At 39.4% G+C, this 20,097-nt stretch overlaps 1 protein-coding gene across 4 annotated transcripts in view; it reads left to right on the top strand.

Annotated features, from left to right (window-relative positions):
- The window catches only part of DOCK8 (dedicator of cytokinesis 8), a 101,804-nt gene that overhangs the window by 65,324 nt on the left and 16,383 nt on the right, over nucleotides 1–20,097 (top strand). For all 4 annotated transcript variants that reach the window (XM_083816391.1, XM_083816390.1, XM_083816393.1 and 1 more), the window contains 13 exons: nucleotides 519–668; nucleotides 3,022–3,135; nucleotides 4,206–4,361; nucleotides 6,565–6,704; nucleotides 7,536–7,705; nucleotides 9,381–9,526; nucleotides 10,491–10,673; nucleotides 11,434–11,569; nucleotides 12,386–12,473; nucleotides 15,031–15,127; nucleotides 16,400–16,534; nucleotides 18,114–18,266; nucleotides 19,421–19,579. In XM_083816391.1, coding sequence (XP_083672517.1) covers nucleotides 519–668; nucleotides 3,022–3,135; nucleotides 4,206–4,361; nucleotides 6,565–6,704; nucleotides 7,536–7,705; nucleotides 9,381–9,526; nucleotides 10,491–10,673; nucleotides 11,434–11,569; nucleotides 12,386–12,473; nucleotides 15,031–15,127; nucleotides 16,400–16,534; nucleotides 18,114–18,266; nucleotides 19,421–19,579 — 1,827 coding nt within the window. The remainder of the gene's footprint in view (nucleotides 1–518; nucleotides 669–3,021; nucleotides 3,136–4,205; nucleotides 4,362–6,564; nucleotides 6,705–7,535; nucleotides 7,706–9,380; nucleotides 9,527–10,490; nucleotides 10,674–11,433; nucleotides 11,570–12,385; nucleotides 12,474–15,030; nucleotides 15,128–16,399; nucleotides 16,535–18,113; nucleotides 18,267–19,420; nucleotides 19,580–20,097) is intronic.

The raw sequence follows: 20,097 nt of genomic DNA, 5'->3' as shown, positions 1-20,097 counted from the left end.
CCCATTTCTTACACTTTGTTAATAACGTAGGTGAAGTGGCAAGGCTTCCCAAAGTCAGTTTTACAGAGCCCTGAGGTGACAGATGCCACTGGAAATTTTTTTGACATACTGGTTTCCACTGAAAGCATATAAACAACACAAGAGCAGATCAAGGAGTGGGAATTAACTCCGAAAGTGTTACTCCCTGTCTGTCATCATGAAAGCCAGAAGGTGCAAGCAGCAGAATTTCAGAGCTTCAGGGGCAGGGGACCAGCGAGGGTCATCCCAGCCTCAGTGCTGAGAGCAGCCAGCCAAGTGATGATGAGCAGGAATCAGTGACCATCTACGGTCGAGCCCTAAGCTCTCTGTTGTCATTGCCAATAAATATAGGATTTGTCAAGTGGCTCTGAGAAGATGAGGGTGGCTACATTCAGGGAGAAAGAAGTAAGGAATCTTATGAATCTTACTCCCATGGACTAACTTAAAGCAGTAGTTATATCTCTGTTATATCTCTGTTTCCTTTTTTTTTTTCTTTGCAGATAAAGAGTATGGCTCAGTATGTTCACAATATAGAGAAACAGGACAACCCTCGAAGAAGCCGGTTCTCTGACCGTTTCAAAGATGATATTACCACCATAGTTAGCGTTGTTACTTCAGAGATTGCTGCACTTTTAGTCAAACCACAGAAGGTAAATGCATGAAATAAGTATAATGGCTGATCATGTTACATTACACTAAGCTGTATTTAATCCTGTTTTACCTTCAAGAGCGTCACAGGAATTAGACCAAATCTGAGGCTGTAGTCTTGATATAGGAGGGAATCCCATTTCCCACAGACAGGAAATGTTGGACTCCCTCTTTCAGTAGCTGAGTTGCTTTATGTTCAGTTGTAGGACATCAAGGTGCAGCCCATGTGTAGCTTTTTCCTTTTATCCGCCTTTCTCATTACCCGCAATCCTACTGCATAGCGCTTCTTTCTACATTTGACTTCCCTGGTTGTAACATGAATGCAGTGTACGTCCTGAGGTCTGCAAAACCCAGCCATGAGTGGTATAGCCCCAAATATCTCTTAAGATGAATTGGTCACATGAAACTCAAAGACAAAAAATAAACCCTAAAACCCATGTAAGTCTTTCTCCTGGTGTATTTTAACGTTCCATTGACATAATGGGTTATGAAGCTAAAAGGATCATGAAATGCGCTTTGTATTTTAACATCACTACTGTCAACTGGCATCACTGATGCCACTCGCCATTGGCCAGTACATAAAGTGAAAGCCACAGATATGCACTGGGTGACTTCTGTTCACTCTGTTGTTGCAGCTGGCTTATTTTCATGCCCCAGAGCTGCCAAAGCACTGTGCTGGCAGGGCAGTATGTTCTGCCACAGGGCAAACCAGGCTGGAAAGCTGACCTGCTCAATTACTGCTCAACCAGCTTGGGTCCCCAGTCCAGTTCTCCACCTGTGCCCAGCTGTGCTGTCAAGTGGCTGAAACTAGTGAAGGGCCACAACCAGACAAATGAGAGAGAGAATGGCAGAGGTGATCATCACTGTCCACCAAAAAGTTGTTTCTGAAGTTTTCAGCCTTTGTTCCACTCCATCCTTTGGTGTGCTACTGTGATAGCCACGTGCAGGAAAAGCATTTCATGGAAATGTTCACTTAGGCATCAGTGACTTTTTTTTTTTATTATTATTATGCTGTGTGATAAAAATTTGCTACATTAAAATGTTTTAATGGAACTGTAAGTTTTACCAAGAGATTAGTATTTTATGGCTTCTTCATGAGAAATACACAGGTTTTTATGGACTGTTAATTCAATTCTATTTTGATTGAGTATACAGAGCCTAATTACATGTGAAAATCCTACTGCAGTGTTTGCAGAATTAAGGTTGTTGATTAGTTGTACAGAACAGCAGGAGCTGATACCTGTCTGCTTTTTAAACCCATGAAGTTACAATCTGTATGTTTCGATATATGGTTGGACATGTTAGATTGAACTGAGGTTTAGAATACCCTGTAAGCTGGTGGAAAACTATTTTTTTTCAGCACAGTTGAAAAATATTTTGCAGTGTAAATTCATATCATAAATTGTATATATATATATGTTCCTGAAAAGCAACAAAAAGGTTGAAAAATGAAAAAGTAAGTCATAAGCACCCTGAGGTGCTGCACACCTGCTCTCACTAGTCAGAGATAACAGTAGCAGCAACATTTTTTGCAATCATCTCCTGTCAGTCTTCAATTAACCCACCTGAGGGCTCTGAGCATAAAACGTGTGCAGACCCCTCAGGCACCTCCACAAATTCTTCTCGGTGAACTACATATGCTACTGAGCTATTATAATTTAAACTGATATGTTTGGAATAACTGTACCCTTGTTTTAGAGGGTACGTGGAGTTCTTTGTGTGTCTCTGGTAATCAGGCCAATTGTAAATATAAAGGAGTTTAGTTAACAAGTGGTAGAATCCACAGGTTTATCTTAGAGATAATATTTTTCTGATCAGTTTTAAACATTAAATTTCTAAACAAAATACTTGGCATTCTATCAGTATATCCAGTGAATATTTTTATTAATATCTTAAAAGAATACGTTGAATACCTAAACATTTTTTTGTAATGTTAAAAGTTCAATTTAAAAAAGAAAAAGAAAAAAAAAAAAAAAAAGAAAAGAAAAAGAGAAAGAGAAAGAAAGTGGCATATACAAGTTTGGAGCCCATAGGTAGTTCAGAACAGGTTTCAAATTCCATTTCAGTGTTGTCAGCCCAAAGGTTTGCAAAGATAAACTTGGTTATTCTTCCTATTCCAATTTCTCTCTGAAAGCAGCAACAGTTGAAATCATTTACAGGAGTGATTCTGCATAATTTTAACAAGATCATGTAAATTAGAGAAGTGAAACAATTTGTCCAGTCTATTCCATGACATGTCTCTGGGAGCTGTCCCCTACAGTATTTTTCAGTGATTCTAAAAAGTCTTCCACCTTTACGTGACATTTGTAAATCATAACAGTAATTCTCTCTCCCCACACCCTTATTTTTTTAAAGGAAAGTGAACAAGCAGAAAAAATTAATATCAGCCTGGCATTTTTCTTGTATGATCTTCTTTCTTTAATGGACCGAGGATTTGTGTTTAATCTCATCAAACATTACTGCAATCAGGTATGCACCATGCGTGATTGGGATTGTATTTGGCTTATGGCCAGTCTTGTGTTCTGTTGTGTTTGATTCATTTATCCATCAGGATCCTTTGAGTTGTGTTAAAGGGTAAGGTAAATTTCCTATTTCCTATTGCATATACAGAGAGTTTAAAACTCTTTTGATTTGTGGTCTGCGGGAAAAAAAGTGAGTAGAGGTTAGGATTCTTTTAGAAATGCAATACCTTACACTGCTGCAGAGCATCCATGGGGCTACTTTTCTTCCCTTCCTCTTTTACATCCCTGAGTAGCAGCCTTTGTGATCCTCAAGGCCTGCAGAGCATATAGAGCAGCTTTTGGTCTCTCACTAAAACATTGCTGTTATAGGCAAGATTTAGATATGGGAGGTTCAATCAAAATCATCCACCTCTGTCTTCTTCCTTTACAAGTGTTGTGGTTTATCCTAGCCGAAACTAGGACAAGCCTCCAAAAAATTAAAAATAAATAATGTTTTCAGGGTAATAGTATGAAGTTATTTGTTGTGTTTGAGTTGGAAGGTTTTCCTTCTTTCTTGTGAATTGATATACCTGCTGCAGGTTTTCTGCCAAAACAAGGCAAAGCTGTCAGCTAATGGGAGATGGGAGAATTCAAGGTGTCTGCCACCCCAGTTTCCTATAGTATGTGCAAAATCCCACTAATGTCAGTATTATTATGAAGGGACATCACAAGACCACTGGTGCTGTGTGCTGACTAGCCAGCCTTTTGATGAATTTGCCACAGACTCAACAAATTTTTGTTTGTTTTTCATCTTGTTGTTATGGAAAAGGGAAAAATTATTATGTGTTTTTCTTTTGGGAGAGAAAAAATAAATGACAGTCTCTTGGGAAGTTGGGAAGTCAGCCAGAAGGGAAAAAAAGCATCACCCACCATTCCAAACAAACACCACCTAATGGATGGAAACAGTGGTTAGGTACAGGGAAACACTGAGCATTTTAATGCATGCTGGGCTGTTTCAGGAAGGAGGATATTTCACTGCGTGGTAATTTAAATAGCAAACACCAGTCACGAGGCACATTTTTTGGTTTGTTTTTCTAGCTCTCGAACAAGCTGAATTCACTCTCCACCCTGATTTCCATGAGGCTGGAATTCCTGAGAATTCTCTGCAGCCATGAGCACTACCTCAATCTGAACCTCTTCTTCATGACCTCAGCTTCTGCTCCAGCATCCCCCTCCCCATCCTTGTCCTCCCAGGTAGGCATCCATCAGGCAATGTTATGTGGACTTCACCTGAACAATGAATGTAGGGAAAGATTTCTGTTGCTCTGTATTATGCTGCTTAGGTTAGAATTAATCAGCCACCACTGAATCGGGGAGAACAATCTCCCTCTTGTAAGAAAAGGGGCAAAAGAGTAAAGACTAAGGAGTGCTACTGTGAAACTGAACCCACACAAGTTAAAATTTGTATGGCACAGATATATTTGTGGTAATTCTTCAGCATACCTCTCTAGAAACATGTAAATAGAAAATGACTGTTAAGGTAGACATACAAGGTCTAAAAGGAACATGCCTCTGAAGGTACAGAGCTCATTTACAGGCATACCTATATTCCACACACACACAACCACAAATATGTATTTCAGTATCAGTGTCTGGAGACATTATGGAAAATTTGGCGTGTGGCAGTGCACAGCAAACTTTCAGTGCATTTGCCTTCTAGCCGAAGTTTCTGTTGTCCAAGTGGATGAAGGTGCTAGCACTATGTGAGATAGTGACTAAACCACTGTAATTTTCAATATCATTGAAAAATTTTCTGTTGAGCTGTAGTGTTGTGCAGAGAAGGATTATCATTCTTTCTATGTTAAATAGCAGTGTTCTTTTCTTGGGCTCCTCCCCACCCCGTAGTACAGAATATGCTATGACTTTGCCAGTGATTTCTCTGAGTAATGGAGCAATTCAAATTTATGGTTTCCTCTTCAAGTGTCATTGCTAAAGATATGCTACATCTCATACCTTAAGGGTTCTGACAGGTCAATAATAGTAAATAATATTTTCTTAGAGCTTTTCCTGGTTTTCCTTATATATATTTTCCTTAGAGTTTTGCTTAATGCTAATCCTGAATGTCAAAGGGCTAGAACAGGGGTACACTGCTTGTGGGGGTGGGGGAAATCAGCATAGCTCTTGCAACTAGTTCTAGGAAATCAGAGCTGGGTAGACACCAATTTGATCATTTTCCTTCAAGCAGCATCAACTCTTTTTTTCATTTAGAAGTAACTTGTGAAGTGCAACTACACAAATAAATAAGGCTTCTGAGAACCTTGCATGATGTAATACAATAGCTGACCACCCTTGCACTAATTCTGATCTGTCTGCAGGAGTGCTACCCAACTACAGTTAGATTTTCAGTAAGAAATGCGGCCTTGTGAATAAATCTTTTGGAATTCCTGGAGAGTAGCCAAATTCACTTTAAGTGGATGTTCTTCACCTTAGTGTTATACCACACAAACAAATCACATCCAGTGCTTGTCTGCTTGAGGTTTAAATGGGAGTAGGTGGAGCTATGTGAATCCGAAATATGGGGCTACTCAGAGATGTAGGTTTCATTTGATCCGGTATGCTGGAAGACATCTTCCATGATGTGGTATACTGATACTTCATATGTTTGTTTTCTGGGACTATTCCCAGGTGACTGACGGAAATACTGGGAGAGAATATTGAACAATATAAATTAAAAGCAAATTTCGGACTCATAAACCCTAGTAGCTGCACTGTGGAGTAGAGTCTAAGAGTTATGCTCACCTGATCAGGGGATAAAAGCATTCTAGGTGACCTGTGGCACCTATGATTGGAGAAGCTAAAAAGTTCACAACACATATATAGCAGTAACTTTCCATTCCTGGACTGGCCGTATATCAGTCATAGTCATAAGTTACAGGAGTTTGAACGCTGCTCTAAATTATGTCTGCTGACAGTTAGCTCAGTCAAGGATTTCCAGGGTGAAAGGAAACACTGTTCACACAACCTTCCTGACCTTACTTCCATGGTAGACATTGTGGATGCTGAAGAGTGCAGAGCTTCTGATTTCCAAAGTCCACCTCATCTGCTCTGCAACAGTAAGAGCAATGTAGAATCCTGAATGTGGAGAAAATTCTGACTTTCTCTCCTACCCAAACTGATAAATACAGCGTAGGAATTTTACGTCTCAAAAAATGTCAAATGAGTTACTGATTTGTGCAGAATGGAAAGGATGAGGTTGCATCCTAGCAAGCAACTCACTGAAAAATGGGTGCTTTTTATTTCACTCTCAGATATTTTCCTCCAAAATGTCCAAACTTCTTTTAATGTCTGTACTTCTCTGGTAGGATATTTCGTAATCTACATGGATGTCCCTACAACATTTTTAAGAAAGTTTCATTTCAGTAATCATCCTTTAACTACTGCTAATATACTTCTGCAGAACTCTAGCTCCTGCTCTAGTTTCCAGGACCAGAAAATCGCTGGTATGTTTGACCTCTCATCAGAATACCGTCAGCAGCACTTTTTGACTGGCTTACTCTTCACAGAATTGTCAGCAGCGCTGGATGCAGACAGTGAGGGGTGAGTATCCCAATCTGCAAATTTTAGAATAGAACATTGTCACACTATTACTATTGGCTAGGCCATAGTTTAACTACAGGGTAGTCCTATTTATCCCCTGGATGCGCTGAATATATCATAGCAGTGTTGGCTGGAGTTATGAGAAATAATATTTTCTGTCTTTGGCACAGAGTGGGTGAGTCCTGCAAAGCTTATTTGGTGCTCCCTCCATAAAGAAGTACTACTGCATGAACCTTCATAAAGGTTCATATAAAAATGCAGTGGATGTTTAGATATCTGCTACTGACATTCTCACAAACATTAATAAATCAGTCGTTGTGAAGAAAATTGATTCTGGAGAAAGGGAAACAAAAGAATGGTCTTCACCATCTTTAAATGAGTCACTCTGTAACATAGCAATAAAACAGTCATTGCTTTATCTGTGGTATGTTGATCTCAGTGAGTGAGAAAGTACTATTTGCAAGCAGACAGATCACAGCTTAAAATTTCAGTTGCTTTTCTCTGTAAAACACCACTGCATTTGTCTAAACTTAAGAGGTTAGATTAACTTTGTACAGAGTCTGATGCTTATCTTTAAGAATCTCTCTTCACCATTTTGAATTTTATGAGATGCTTTGAAAGACTTGGGTGCTCTGAACTGAATTGGCCTCGTAGGACAGCTATCTTTTGCAGGGAACATGGCTCTCTGCTCAGAGTGGATGTTATTATATAATGAATATTGAGGTACTAATTTGTTTCTTCTACCGTCTCCGTGTTTCTTAAACCTTTGATCTAAAAATAATTTGTGCATAATTCATTAATGGAGCTCGTGGCTATTTTTTGTGTTAACAGGATTAGCAAGGTACAAAAAAAAGCTGTCAGTGCTATCCTTAGCCTGCTGAGTTCCCATGACCTAGACCCACGTTGCTCCAAAAAAGAGGTGAAGATTAAAATTGCAGCTTTATACCTCCCTTTGGTTGGTATTATTTTGGATTCACTGCCACAGCTCCATGATTTTACAAGTAAGACCCTTATTCGTTTGTCTTTTTCAGCCTCTTCATAGAATCGCAGAATGGTTTGGGTTGGACGGGACCTTCTAATTCCAACCCCTCTGCCATGGGCAGGGACACCTCCCACTAGATCGGGTAGACTCTAAGTACCTTGTCTAAACAATCTGACTTAAACATTAAAAGTATACCCTAAGTGCTGAAATTCCCCACAGTTCAGCAAGGTTGAATATTTCTTTACTTCCAAGTAAACAGGATTTTTAAAGACAGGAAAAATTTAAGTGTCCTCACCCGTGAACAAACAATAGACCAGAGATATATGTCTGTAGAATCTTGCAAAAAGAGTTTGCAAGAAATACTGAGATACAGATAGGTTTAACAGACAGTGGGAAAGAAAACAAGATTGATATGGACATTGCATTACGTCACAGTTAAATAAATTGGATTGTATACCCTCCACATTTTTCTATTGCTCTTTAGGGTTATTAACATGATATCAAAATTAATCTCTGGCAAGTTTAACTATCAGTCAGGAAATATGTTCTTATCACCTGTTATAACTATAAACTTTGCCCGATATCATTAAGCCTTTTAATACATTTTTATCTAAGTACTTCTGTTTTTCTACAAGTATGTTCATATGAAGATGCTCAAAATAACAATTTGACTGTTTATTTGAGAGTCGATCTTTGCTACTTGGAAAACTACCTTTCACTTTCATAAAAATAAAATAATGAAGACTACAGAAAATAAAAAGGTGTAATCTTTGAAGAATATACTTTTGTCACTGGTTCTGAAAATATTTTGCATTTTGATGTCTGGACAAAACAATTAATACTATGAATGTATTATTGAGCAGTTTCAGTCTAATAACATTAAAGCATTTTTTACACATAGGTTAATCAGGTCTCACTGCATTCTTCTAATATAATTATTGTCCTTATGCCACAGATGAAAAGGAGTCAGAGTGAAGAAGCCCAGGTGTACCGATACGGCTAGTTTTTAGAGTGCCTTTCTTTTGAATACCTGCAATATCAGAGGTTGTTGATCTTGTTCTGAACACACTGAGATTGGCTGGTCACTTAGTTTCTGTGAGAAACAGTTCTTGCAAAACACAAATGGACACTCAGAATCAAATGAGATTTTTATGAAGCTTGGGTATAACTAACTTTATTTGCTGAAAATTGATTTCAAGAACTTGCAGGGAATAGAAGCAGCCAAATAACTGAAATTAAGCTTGTCCTTTAACCTACAGGAAATATTGCCTGTGTTAGGTGTTAGCGGACTTAGGTACTTTCTGAATATCCCCAAGCTCAGGCATGGCATTCACATTGGTCCTTTCACCTGGAATAGACAGAAACTGAGCATCTCTGGCTTGGTTTTGAACTTCAGAGCCAACCTCATGTTTGCTACTGCCTTTGCTTTTAATTCAGCTTCCACGAACACATGGAGATTATTGGGCACATCTCCTTTCCCTGTGTTTATTTGAACAATTTGACATCTTTTGCGAGTGACTTCAAACGATCTTGCTAATGCTGTGCCTCTTGCTGGTTAGTACATCAGCCAGACCAAGTCTCAGGGATGGAGGTGCCAAACGTATTGTTAGGTAACCACCTAATGGAAGACTGTGACATGTGAGCAGCAACAACTGGATTGCTGATGAAGTCCCAATGGAATGTTTCAAATCTAGTTTCAGATGCACGCAGTGGAAAGGGGCGCACAGGAAACCCAGAAGAAGAACAAGAGTCTGCAGGGGCAATCAATCAAAATGTGGCACTTGCCATTGCGGGGAATCAGTTCAGCCTCAGGAGCTCTGGAATATCGCTGGCGTCCTTGGTATGTCCAGGGCTCTGCCAGTCTCCTTTCTTGCATATGTTTCCTTCTTGGTATCCCTTCTTGTGACTAATAACTAAAGTCATAAGAAATTGTTTTCTTCTTTCCTCCAAGAATGCTTCATGTATATTCCTCCTGTCATCTCCTACTCTTCTGTTCCAATCTTCTAATTGCCTCTTCACCATAAGTGATTCCATTTTTTTCTTCTGTGTGCCTATTGCCATCTTCACACCCAACCTAGTCACATTTTGACATCAGCAAATGCTACTATAACTCCCCATCTCCCACCCTTCCACCTCCCAGTCCCAGTCTCATCTAAATCCATGGAATTAGGGCTCTAGATCCATCTTTTCATGGAATTATGGGATATCCTGAGTTGGAAGGGACCCACAAGGATCATCAAGTCCGACTCCTGGCTCCACATAGGACCACCCAAAAATCAGACCATATGCCTTAGGGGGTTGTCCAAACGCTTCTTGAACTCCAGCAGCCTCAGTGTCCTGGGGAGCCTGTCCCAGTCCCTGACCACCCTCTTGGTGAAGAACCGTTTCCTAATATCCAGCCTGAACCTCCTCTGTCGTAGCTCCATGCAGTTTTTCTCTATAAATCTTTTTCTTTGTAATTGCTTTTATCTTCTGTGCAATTTGGCTGATGCAGCTGGCAAGAGGGGACCAAACAGTTATAGAATATATGCCTACATTATTCTAAAGAAATTAAAATACAGTCATCTAGCAACAGTGGTTCTGTGCTTCTGTCTTGCTTTCACATACATACAACTAAACCTGCTGTCACTAATACACATGCATAGATTTTAAAAATGCAGTTAGTATAACCTGAAAGAGGCTAAACTTACTGAAGCGTAACCTTGAGATTTGACTCCACTGAAATTTAAGTAACATTACTTCACTTGAATATCCTCCCTCTTCTTTTTCTTCTTCCAGCTGACATTTACCTTATCTGCTTCCAGCCCTACAGACAGAGTGCCACATTAGGTCCTGACACCACTCGCAATCTTTTGATTTGTTTCCTCTGGATCATGAAAAACGCTGATCAGAATCTAATACAGAAATGGATTGCAGATCTTCCATCCATGCAACTGAACAGGATTTTAGACCTCCTTTTCATTTGTGTTTCATGCTTTGAGTACAAGGTAAGTGAAACATAGCATGATTTTGTTGGCAAGTATTTTGTTTGTTTGTCTGGTGATCTTTTTTTGTTGTTGTTATTGTTGTTGTTCTTTTTTCATTCTGGCTGTCCAGGGGAAATTTGTTATCAATAAGTGTTAAATTAGCTCTTGTCTAATCTAAACTACGAATAGATAAATTAATTCAGATAAAATAACTGACACCAGCATTCATGCATAATGCCGTCAAAACCTTTGAGGGCATCTTATAAAGTTGCTTTATTATTGGTTGTATTATTTTCCTTATCCTGGCGATTTGAAGGCTATTTTGGATGGGTAATACATCCACAGGTCCAGTTTACTAATATTTTTTGTCTGTGAAGGAATGTAAGCAATTGGAACTGTCACTACTGGAGCTGTTCTCTTTATGCACTACCCATTTAAAGCAAGGTCCTGGCAGATGACCCTTCACTTAAGGGTTGGGTCTGGACATCAGGACTCCCCTCTCTGACAGAGCCTATCAGAAATGGGTCAAATAACTTTATCTCTGTGCTTTGATTCCTCACTCTGTAACACTGAGCTACATTTTTGTGTTTATTAACAGTATATATACTATCTCCTTCCTCATATGCAACCTTTAAGTATATGTGCCAACCTTTGTATACTAGTCAATGATATTCTGCCTGCTGTCCAAGTCTTTCCTGTTGTCTTTGGTTCTGGTGGTGTAACCTGGACTCATGTCCAAAGGTGGCAGCACTGATGGTGATTGCTTTGACTTTACTTTCAGGGCAAACAAAGCTCAGATAAAGTTAGCACCCAAGCACTCCAGAAGTCCCGAGACGTGAAGGCCCGATTAGAAGAGGCTTTATTGAGAGGTGAAGGAGCCAGAGGAGAAATGATGAAGCGCTGCAGAATACCAGCTGGTACTTCATACTCCCTTTCCCCATGTCTTTTGACAGGATCTCAAGAGGTTGTAGATGCAAATGTGTTTGCTGAATTTCTTAGAATCAAACAATCATTAAGGTTTGAAAAGACCTCCAAGATCATCTGATCCAACCATCACCCTACCACCACTATCACCCACTAAACCACGTCCCTAAGCACCACGTCCAATCTTTCCTTGAACACCCCCAAGGATGGTGACTCCACCACCTCCCTGGGCAACCTGTTCTAATGCCTGACTGCTCTTTCTGAGAAGAAATGTCTCCTCATTTCCAACCCGGAGTTTCATGAAACCTGTGTTTCATGCACACTGCCTGTTCTTATCCTTATCTTTTTCTCCCACAGTCCTTTCCCTTTCCCAGCATTTTGTTTTGCTGTGGATAAAAAAATTACTAGTCTTTAACTATGCAGCAGGTAGCTAGGACTGGCCTCTTCTCAGGTGAAGAATATGAAAGCAAACAAAAAATCTGAAGATGTTCTGACAAATTGTTGTTAATCAAGAGCTATGAAATAGTGTCAGAATTATAAGTGAGAACAAATTGTAGCAAAAAAAAAAAAGTTTCATTTAATACATGGAATAATTCTTTTTTTGGTCTTTGACGACAGCTGTACACAAGCTGATGTTCTAAAAATGCTAGGTGAAAAAATGGTCCTATCGTTTTTCTAGAACCCTGAGGCCATAAAATCGAATGAGTCTAACAGACTTTTTCAGACCTGTAGCTCTGTCTTTCAATGAGCTGTTAGACTTCAGGTGTCCCCCTTTCCTTTGATCTCACTGATATATATTGCACTTTTAGGGAATGACAGGTCAGCGGGGCTAAATGAAAACCTGAGGTGGAGAAAGGAGCAGACTCACTGGCGGCAGGCAAATGAGAGACAAGATAAGTAAGTCATTTAATGAAAATATATTGCTTTTATTAGAACCAAGCTTTTATTATTATTATTATGTTTTGTTCTTTCTCATAGGATTGTTGTATTGCAAAATCAGCAGTCTCAATCCTTTCACTCCTCTGTCAAAGGGAAAGAAATAGAAAATGTTTATGCAGCAGAGGTATCAGCTGTTGCTGTAGCACAAGAAAAAGATCACAAATGCTTGAATGGGATGTTTAAATCACTATGCATTTTTTCCTTTTGATACCAGAGTGGGACACACTAGTCATTGGTACGTCATGTCAAATACTTCACAGAGGCTTGCTATGATGCTTACTTTGCTGCTGCTGTAGCACCTCGCTGTGTTTAACACTGTGGTGTAAGTTTTGCCACATTAAATAAGTTGAGCTGGGTTTGATGTGCAGTGTTAATGGAAGAGTTATTGGCAGGAATAGGGGAAGGTGATTCCGTTATGAACATTTTTCTTGTTGCAGTTTGTAAGTTATGATGTACCAATACATTTCACCTTTTCAGTACTTGTGCACAAGTACTTGTACACAAGTGTACGCAAGTACTTGTACACAAGTGAGTGTCTAGGCTTATTGAAAAACATATTTTCAAGAAAGGTTTTCTACTAACAGTATTTTCATATGATGTGTGCTAAGTTTCTATAAGCATGAAACTTATTGCTTTTCCCTAAAGGGGCTGTGCATAGATCATTTTCCATAGATACTTGCTTGAATTTTGACTATGTGACACACAATGGCCTCTCACCAGTCCAGCTGCTCTGAGCTCTGATGGTATTCTTCAACGTGTGTGAGCTTGAACTGAGAATACTGGGTTGTGCTCTGCTCAGCAACTGTGTTGTTGCCACCTAGCATTCATCTGTGATTATCACACACATTTTTGAACACAAAGATTGTTAATTAGGAATTTATTTGAACCTTAAAAGAGTAATCCTTCTGCTGTCTGTCCAAGATTGGAAGAGGTGCAGATCTTGTGAGGATATTCTTACTTTGCCTTGAAAGCAGCTTGCTTTCCCCCAGTTTCACTGAAGCCAGAGCAAGCCAGTCCTCAAGCAGCAGCTCTACAATATCTATTTGTATTGGTTCAGTTAAACCACTTAAATTACAAATTCTGGTAAATAAGTAAAGCTCTTCATGTTGTCAAGGCACTTCTGTTTCATTGTGCTTGTGACTATGGTATGTGAGATCTTTGCTCTCGTCCTTTGTGGATCCCCATAGAGTACCTCCTGCAGGTAAGGTGTTTGCAGGGCATATGTGGCATGGTGAGTTTGCACGTGGCCACTCAGCCTGTTTCTCCTTGAGCCCAGCATAGGCTGGGATGGGAGCTGCAGATATAAGCTAAGTGTGGTGTCAAAGAAGATCCATTCAGCATGGTTACTGTGTAAGACTGCGTGGTTGCTGGAAATGGTTCAAAGGACTATGTTGTTTGCTTGATTTGTTCAGTTCTTACTCGTATTTAGCAATCCATGGCCAGCTTCTTGGCAGGCCCTTCTGTTCTTCATTGCTTTGAGTCACTGTAATTAATAACTGTACTATTGTCGTGACTTCCTGTCCTGGCCCTCTCCAGATTTACCTGGTTGTGCCCCAAAGAATGGCTCTTTACTTTTCTGGTTTTCTTTTTGGGTGTGACTCCACTGGGCAGAAAAGGGAAGCAAACATAGCAGAAAAGCCACAGATTATTAACTCACTCAGAAGTGTGGTTTTAAGACTGTTCATCTATCCAAGAAATACACCTTTGGGTGCTCTTGGCCCAAGTCAGAGCAGCTCTAATCTCAAGCTTTAAAGAGTAGCTTCAGGCCATGCAATAGCCCATTTCCGAGTGGTTTAGGATGTAGAATAAAACCTCCTCTTTGTGTTTATGGCATGTCTGAAAATACACAGTTGTTAGGAGTTGAGCCCCAAGCTCAGAGTGCTCAGCTGAAGGGGAACTGTATTACAGATCTCATCCTTAGGTCTCAACTAAAATGGTGTCACATTGCCATACTTTCTGTCTTTGGGAAGTGCTTCAGACCTCTCTTAGGTGGTCTGGGGTGCTGCTGCACTGACCCTGCAGCCATGGGACCTGCTGTCTTGTATTGTCAACGATCCCAAGAATCAGCGTTCTTGAGTTCTTATATTAAGTACTGCTGCTATGGCGCTGAAGCTGTTTCCCCTCTGCCAAATGCAGCCTTCTTTCCTTTTTTTTTTTTTTTTTCCATTTTGGGTTTTCATGTCCTGCTAATGCATTCAGAAATATCTGCCTAGGTTGTTGAACAATGGAGCGTGATATTGAGGGTAGAGTAGCCAAGAAGGAAGCATCAGCATCTATTTGACCTATCCAGTGGACTAGTTTTCAGGTGTTCCCTTTAGAACTTGTAACCTACAGCATCAGCTCTCCTCATTTGACACCATGGTTCTTAAGAAACACTGCTGAACACTGTTTTCATTGTTTGCTCTTACAGGATCATTCAGAATACCATCATTTGTATTTTGCTTTTGTTTAGATAGAAGGTCATCTAATTCCTGTGATACTTGCTGTGTGCTTTAATTAGAACTCCTTTTTGTAGGACAAAAGCAGAGCTAGATCAAGAAGCTCTGATCAGCGGAAACCTGGCAACTGAAGCTAACCTGATCATTCTTGACATGCAAGAGAACATCATCCAGGTGGGAAACTGCAGAGCTGGCTTTGTACCAATCCCTGCTCCCTCAGAAGTCAGTGGAAGCAAGCCTTTATGTTCTTAGGCATTGCAAATTGTTTTCATTAAAGACCTCCTATAAGCTTGTATAATTGGGGTGGGGAAGTGGAGTGGAGGGGAAGACAAGGATGAATTAATTCAAAGACAAAACTATTGCTTTACACTGGTGTCACAAGCACTTTCTACTATACAGCATTACACTAGTGTGAATGAAATGGAAGGCTACCCCCTTGTCTTCAGCTGATGTGGCTGAAAGCTGTTTCAGCTGTCTTACCATGACACAGGAGTTTGGAGAGGATGAGGAAAGAAAAATTTTCATTTATGTTAGGAATGTATCGAAAGTTATTAGTAATTTGGAACTGGGCTGGTGGCCAGCCTTAGGTCATACTTTGCTTCTCATGTGATCCTGTGAGAGAAAAGGATTTAGCCTTGACTCCCACAGAGTGCCTGATGCAGGAAAGGATCTTCCACCAGCATGGAATGCTTCTGAAAAGGATGTGCTGATGTTTCCCCCTTAACAGCAATGTAAAGAACTTAACTTGCAGGAGTCAGATGAAGCAAAATTTCACAGTGGAACTGTGATAGTTAACTGTGCCAGGATGGTTTAGGAAAGATGCTCCAAAGTCATGGGTATTGGAATACTGCTGTTGGAGCAACATACATATTAATACATAACAAAGAGAAGACTTTGTTCTTCAAAACTTGCTAATTGAAAAGCATTTAGCAGATAGTTGCAGTACCAGGCATGATTTTTGCATGACACTCCTCATAGAGCCTTGTGTTCCCAATATCCAGGTTGCGGGTTTGATCAGAGCATACCAGTATGCCTGTATAGCTTGTATGCCCAGGAAATGCATGAGGGAAAAGGCTGGTGCATGGCCACCAAGGAATCACTTCCTAGTCCAATGTGCATGAAAGACTGGACAAAAAGTGGACAGTGCTGCAAGAGTCACTGCAGAAGCTGGCTGAGCTTAAAAGTGCATTGGGGGTCTGTGGATATTGAGAAATGTTGGAAACATTTTCACTCATCTTCCTGATCACTACAAAACTGTTTTGAGTTTCCTTTTCAGCAAATATTAACAAATTAAAAAAAAAAAAAAAAAAAAAAAAAAAAAAACTGTGATCTCCAAGCTGCCAGATGTGTCTTGTGGACAGGATAGTAGAACAACCAATTCCTATGTGCCAGTTCACTGCTGAATTACCTAATGCAGTTATTGTTGTTTTTCTCCTCCGTGTATAGGCAAGCTTTGCGGCAGAATGCAGAGACAATCTTTTGGGAGGAGTTTTGAAGGTCCTGGTAAATTCTCTTGGCTGCGATCAGAGCACCACTTATTTGACTCATTGCTTTGCTACACTCAGAGCACTCATTGCTAAGGTATGCTCTTGAAATACTTCTGTTTACATGCTTCCAGTCAAGTTATCAGAGCAGCATTTCTAGAGCAGAGCTGTGTGCATTCACTCACCATTTTTCCTGTGGCATTCACTAAATATGTTTTGCATATGTAAATACCAATGCCTGTCTGTAGGGACACGGAGAAACTTCTCCAGTTGTTGCGAGATTATTTCGTTGACCACAAAAAGTGGACTAACTGAATCAGAATAACTTCATGATTCTAGCAGTTTACTCTTGAATATAGAAAACTCACTAATAAAAAAGGTTAAAAAAAATCCATCTAATCATTTTAAATACTTTTTGATTTTAATTAGGAATCTTAACTCTAGGGACTGCACAGATTCCATGAAGTAAAATGAGTTATTATATCATCAAGACCACTTTCCAATCTAAAATCTGGTAAAGATCCATTCACCTACAAAGAAAAACATTTCCAAAAAGGAAAAATCTGTGAAATGCTTTTTTCACCTAAACGTTTCTAAAATGCAAATAATAAACAGGATACTCCTGTCCAATTAATGCCTGTCTGCTGTTAGATGTAGATTGGATGACAAAGCCTAATTATAGGGTAGGTATATGAGCAGTTATGAAACTCATAATTATGTTTTCATTGTACTTTATCTTTGAAAGCTAACTTCCAATTAAAATAATGAATTTTGTGAAGCAATCGTTATTTCATTGAAATAGATCTTCCAGTTAAGCTGACTCAGTTCTTTATTTTATGAAGCAATCATTCCAATTATTTCTGTTACACCTTAGGTATATAAATGTTATTTTATAAACAAATGAAAATGATAGAACCCTGTGCCAGCAGGTTTGTAATATAAATTAGGCTTAAAACAGTGAGATAATCAAGTGAAGAAAGTTTGAGGACTGGGGAATAGTCCTGGAAATGAGAAATAATATCCTGTATTCTGTTCACACACCTTTATCAGTCCAGTCTATGTACATACGGTACTGGTGCATCTGTGCTGTATACACTGACATTTTCTTAGGACAGACATCCTGTCCCATGGGTTTGTTGTCTATGAGGTGTGTTGAGGAGACGCTTTAAAGGAGGGTCTGGATGAAAGCTGGGCAATTGAAGTTTTGTGGCATACCGTAGGAGGGAGAACATGCTGGAGGGCTGAGGAAGGGTAGGGTGTTGGTGCAAAAAGCTAGTAATTGCTCCTTATGCTTAAGGAAATATTTGCGTGTTTCATCAACCATTATATATTCTGAAAATAGCAACTCTCCATGCTTTTTATGAATTTTGCAATATTTGATCTTTCAAAATCTTCTGGAGCCATGGGACTCCATAAAAAAATTTATTCTCTCTCAATCTGTTGCTCTTTATTTAAACACTAAGGCTATTTTAAAACCTTTCTTTTCTGTAAAAAGGCTTGGAAATGGAACCTACAGAGGCACAGAAATCAGATGTCTGTATCAAAGGATATAAAATATCTTTCTTGCAAATTTTAATCTTTGTCTGAATCCTGTGATTTTTGTGTGCTAAGCACAAATTCATATTTTAATGGCCAGAAATGTGAGTAATGAATGATGTATTCTTTGTTTCCCTTAGTTTGGAGATTTCCTGTTTGAAGAAGAGGTGGAACAGTGTGCTGACCTGTGTCAAAGAGTTCTCCACCACTGCAGCAGCAGCATAGATGTTACACGGACTCAAGCATGTGCTACTCTTTATCTCCTCATGAGATACAGCTTCAGCTCTACCAGTGTAAGATTCTGAGAACAGCAGTATGTTTTGTGACATCAATTTTGTGACCAAGTGAAAGTAAAACTTAAGTTGTGATAACACATGGGAAGCATCTGCAGATTAATATGTTGTGCTGTTTCACATACATGAAGTCAAAGAGGTGCCTACAAGTGTAGGGGAAAAGTAGTTTTAATTATTGTTCTGTCTTGTTTAGGAAAATGTGATTTATTTTTTTTTTATGCAGTATCTGTAAATGCATTTTCAAATAGACTTCTGTTAGCAAGGGCAAGACATGGTCTAGGGATTGGGCTGGGTAGGTCAGGTTGTTGTTTGGACTTGATCTTGAAGGTCTTTTCCAACCTAGATGATTCTACGATCCTGTGATTCTATGGGTAAACAACACTCTTCAGTTTTTCTGGTATTCTTTTTCACTCCTGTGTCAGAACTGCTTAAACCTAGACCAGTTCTACTCTAATGCATTTACAGCCTCAGTGGAATGACTGTATTTAGTTATTAATGTGAATTTTCCACTTGCCCTTTTGTGTTGGGAACAGTAATCTAGGCTCTGACTGTACCCATGCATACAGAGCAAAATGCTTATTTTATGCTTGTAGATTCCTAATGTCCTAGCCTGTAAGGACATTCATTAGCATTTTAGATAGCATCTGATTTTACACAGTATTTTTCTAGTATTTTTTCTAGTTTTTACTTTTAAAGCTTTGAATATGTGAAAAGTGTTGGCTTTGCAGGAGCAGAATATGCCTCTGAGACAGTTAACCAGCAAGGCATGGTACATTACCATGTGAAGCCCTCAGAGGCCTTTTGCTTCCTAGACTTGTTTCCAGAATGCTTACATAGTCCTGCTGCCTCTCCTTCTCTGTGGATGGCGTGACTTATGTACCTGCTGACCTGTCCAGAGGGGAAAAGAAAAGGGCTTCTGACTTTCCCCCTGTCTGAAGCAAGCATATGTATTCCAAGGCACATTCTTGCCCCAAAGCATGGACACATCAGAGTCAGGGTTTGCTGATTCTTACTTGCCTGAGCAGTGATTTTATCCACTCAGTGTGGGCAGGGAAAAATGTGTTTGGTTTATTCAGGAGACAGAGATACGTGAACTGATATGCATGGTGTGGTGTAGCCATCATTCTCTTGTTTTTGTTTTTTTCTTCTGAAAGAATTTTGCAAGAGTGAAGATGCAGGTGACCATGTCACTAGCTTCTTTGGTTGGCAAATCACCCGAATTTAATGAGGAATTCCTTCGACGTTCCTTACGAACCATCCTGGCCTATGCAGAAGAAGATGTGGATATGCAGGCAACGCCATTTCCCCTTCAGGTCAAATCTTTTGTGATATCTGTGGCTTTATATCAGAGCTTTCACATAGCAATGTGCTTGGAGCAAGACCTATAATCTTGGTCTTCCACAGTAATGAAAATAAGGATGCAGGAGTTATTGCCTGAGCTTATCTCTTATGCAATAATAAGCAGGACAAAAGTGGAGGATGTAATTTTGTAGAATAAACTCTTGGAAATTTCCATTGGAATCACGTTAGAGAAGAGTTATCTCTTAGCTTTGTGCACATTTTTTTCCTAGACTCCAGCAGGAATTGTACACTGTAAGAGTTTCCCAAGAAGGAATCTGATTAATTATATTTTCAGACAAGTAGCACTATGAAAGCTTATCTCCCAGTTTATAAGGCAGGAGTAGCAATAATGAAAAACATTTCAGACAAGTTCCAGGTGCTTTGCTGAAATTCTTAAAATAACTTAGTTTGTGTTGAAGACTTACAAAAACACCTGCTTTGTTATCAGATCACAGTTCAACTAAAGATGAACTGAATTAGCAGGTAGGTT

Source organism: Anser anser (genome assembly GCF_964211835.1).
Source record: "Anser anser genome assembly, chromosome: Z".
Classification (NCBI taxonomy): Eukaryota; Metazoa; Chordata; class Aves; order Anseriformes; family Anatidae; genus Anser; species Anser anser.
Note: the sequence above shows the minus strand (reverse complement) of the source record. Positions and strands in the feature narration are given on the sequence as shown.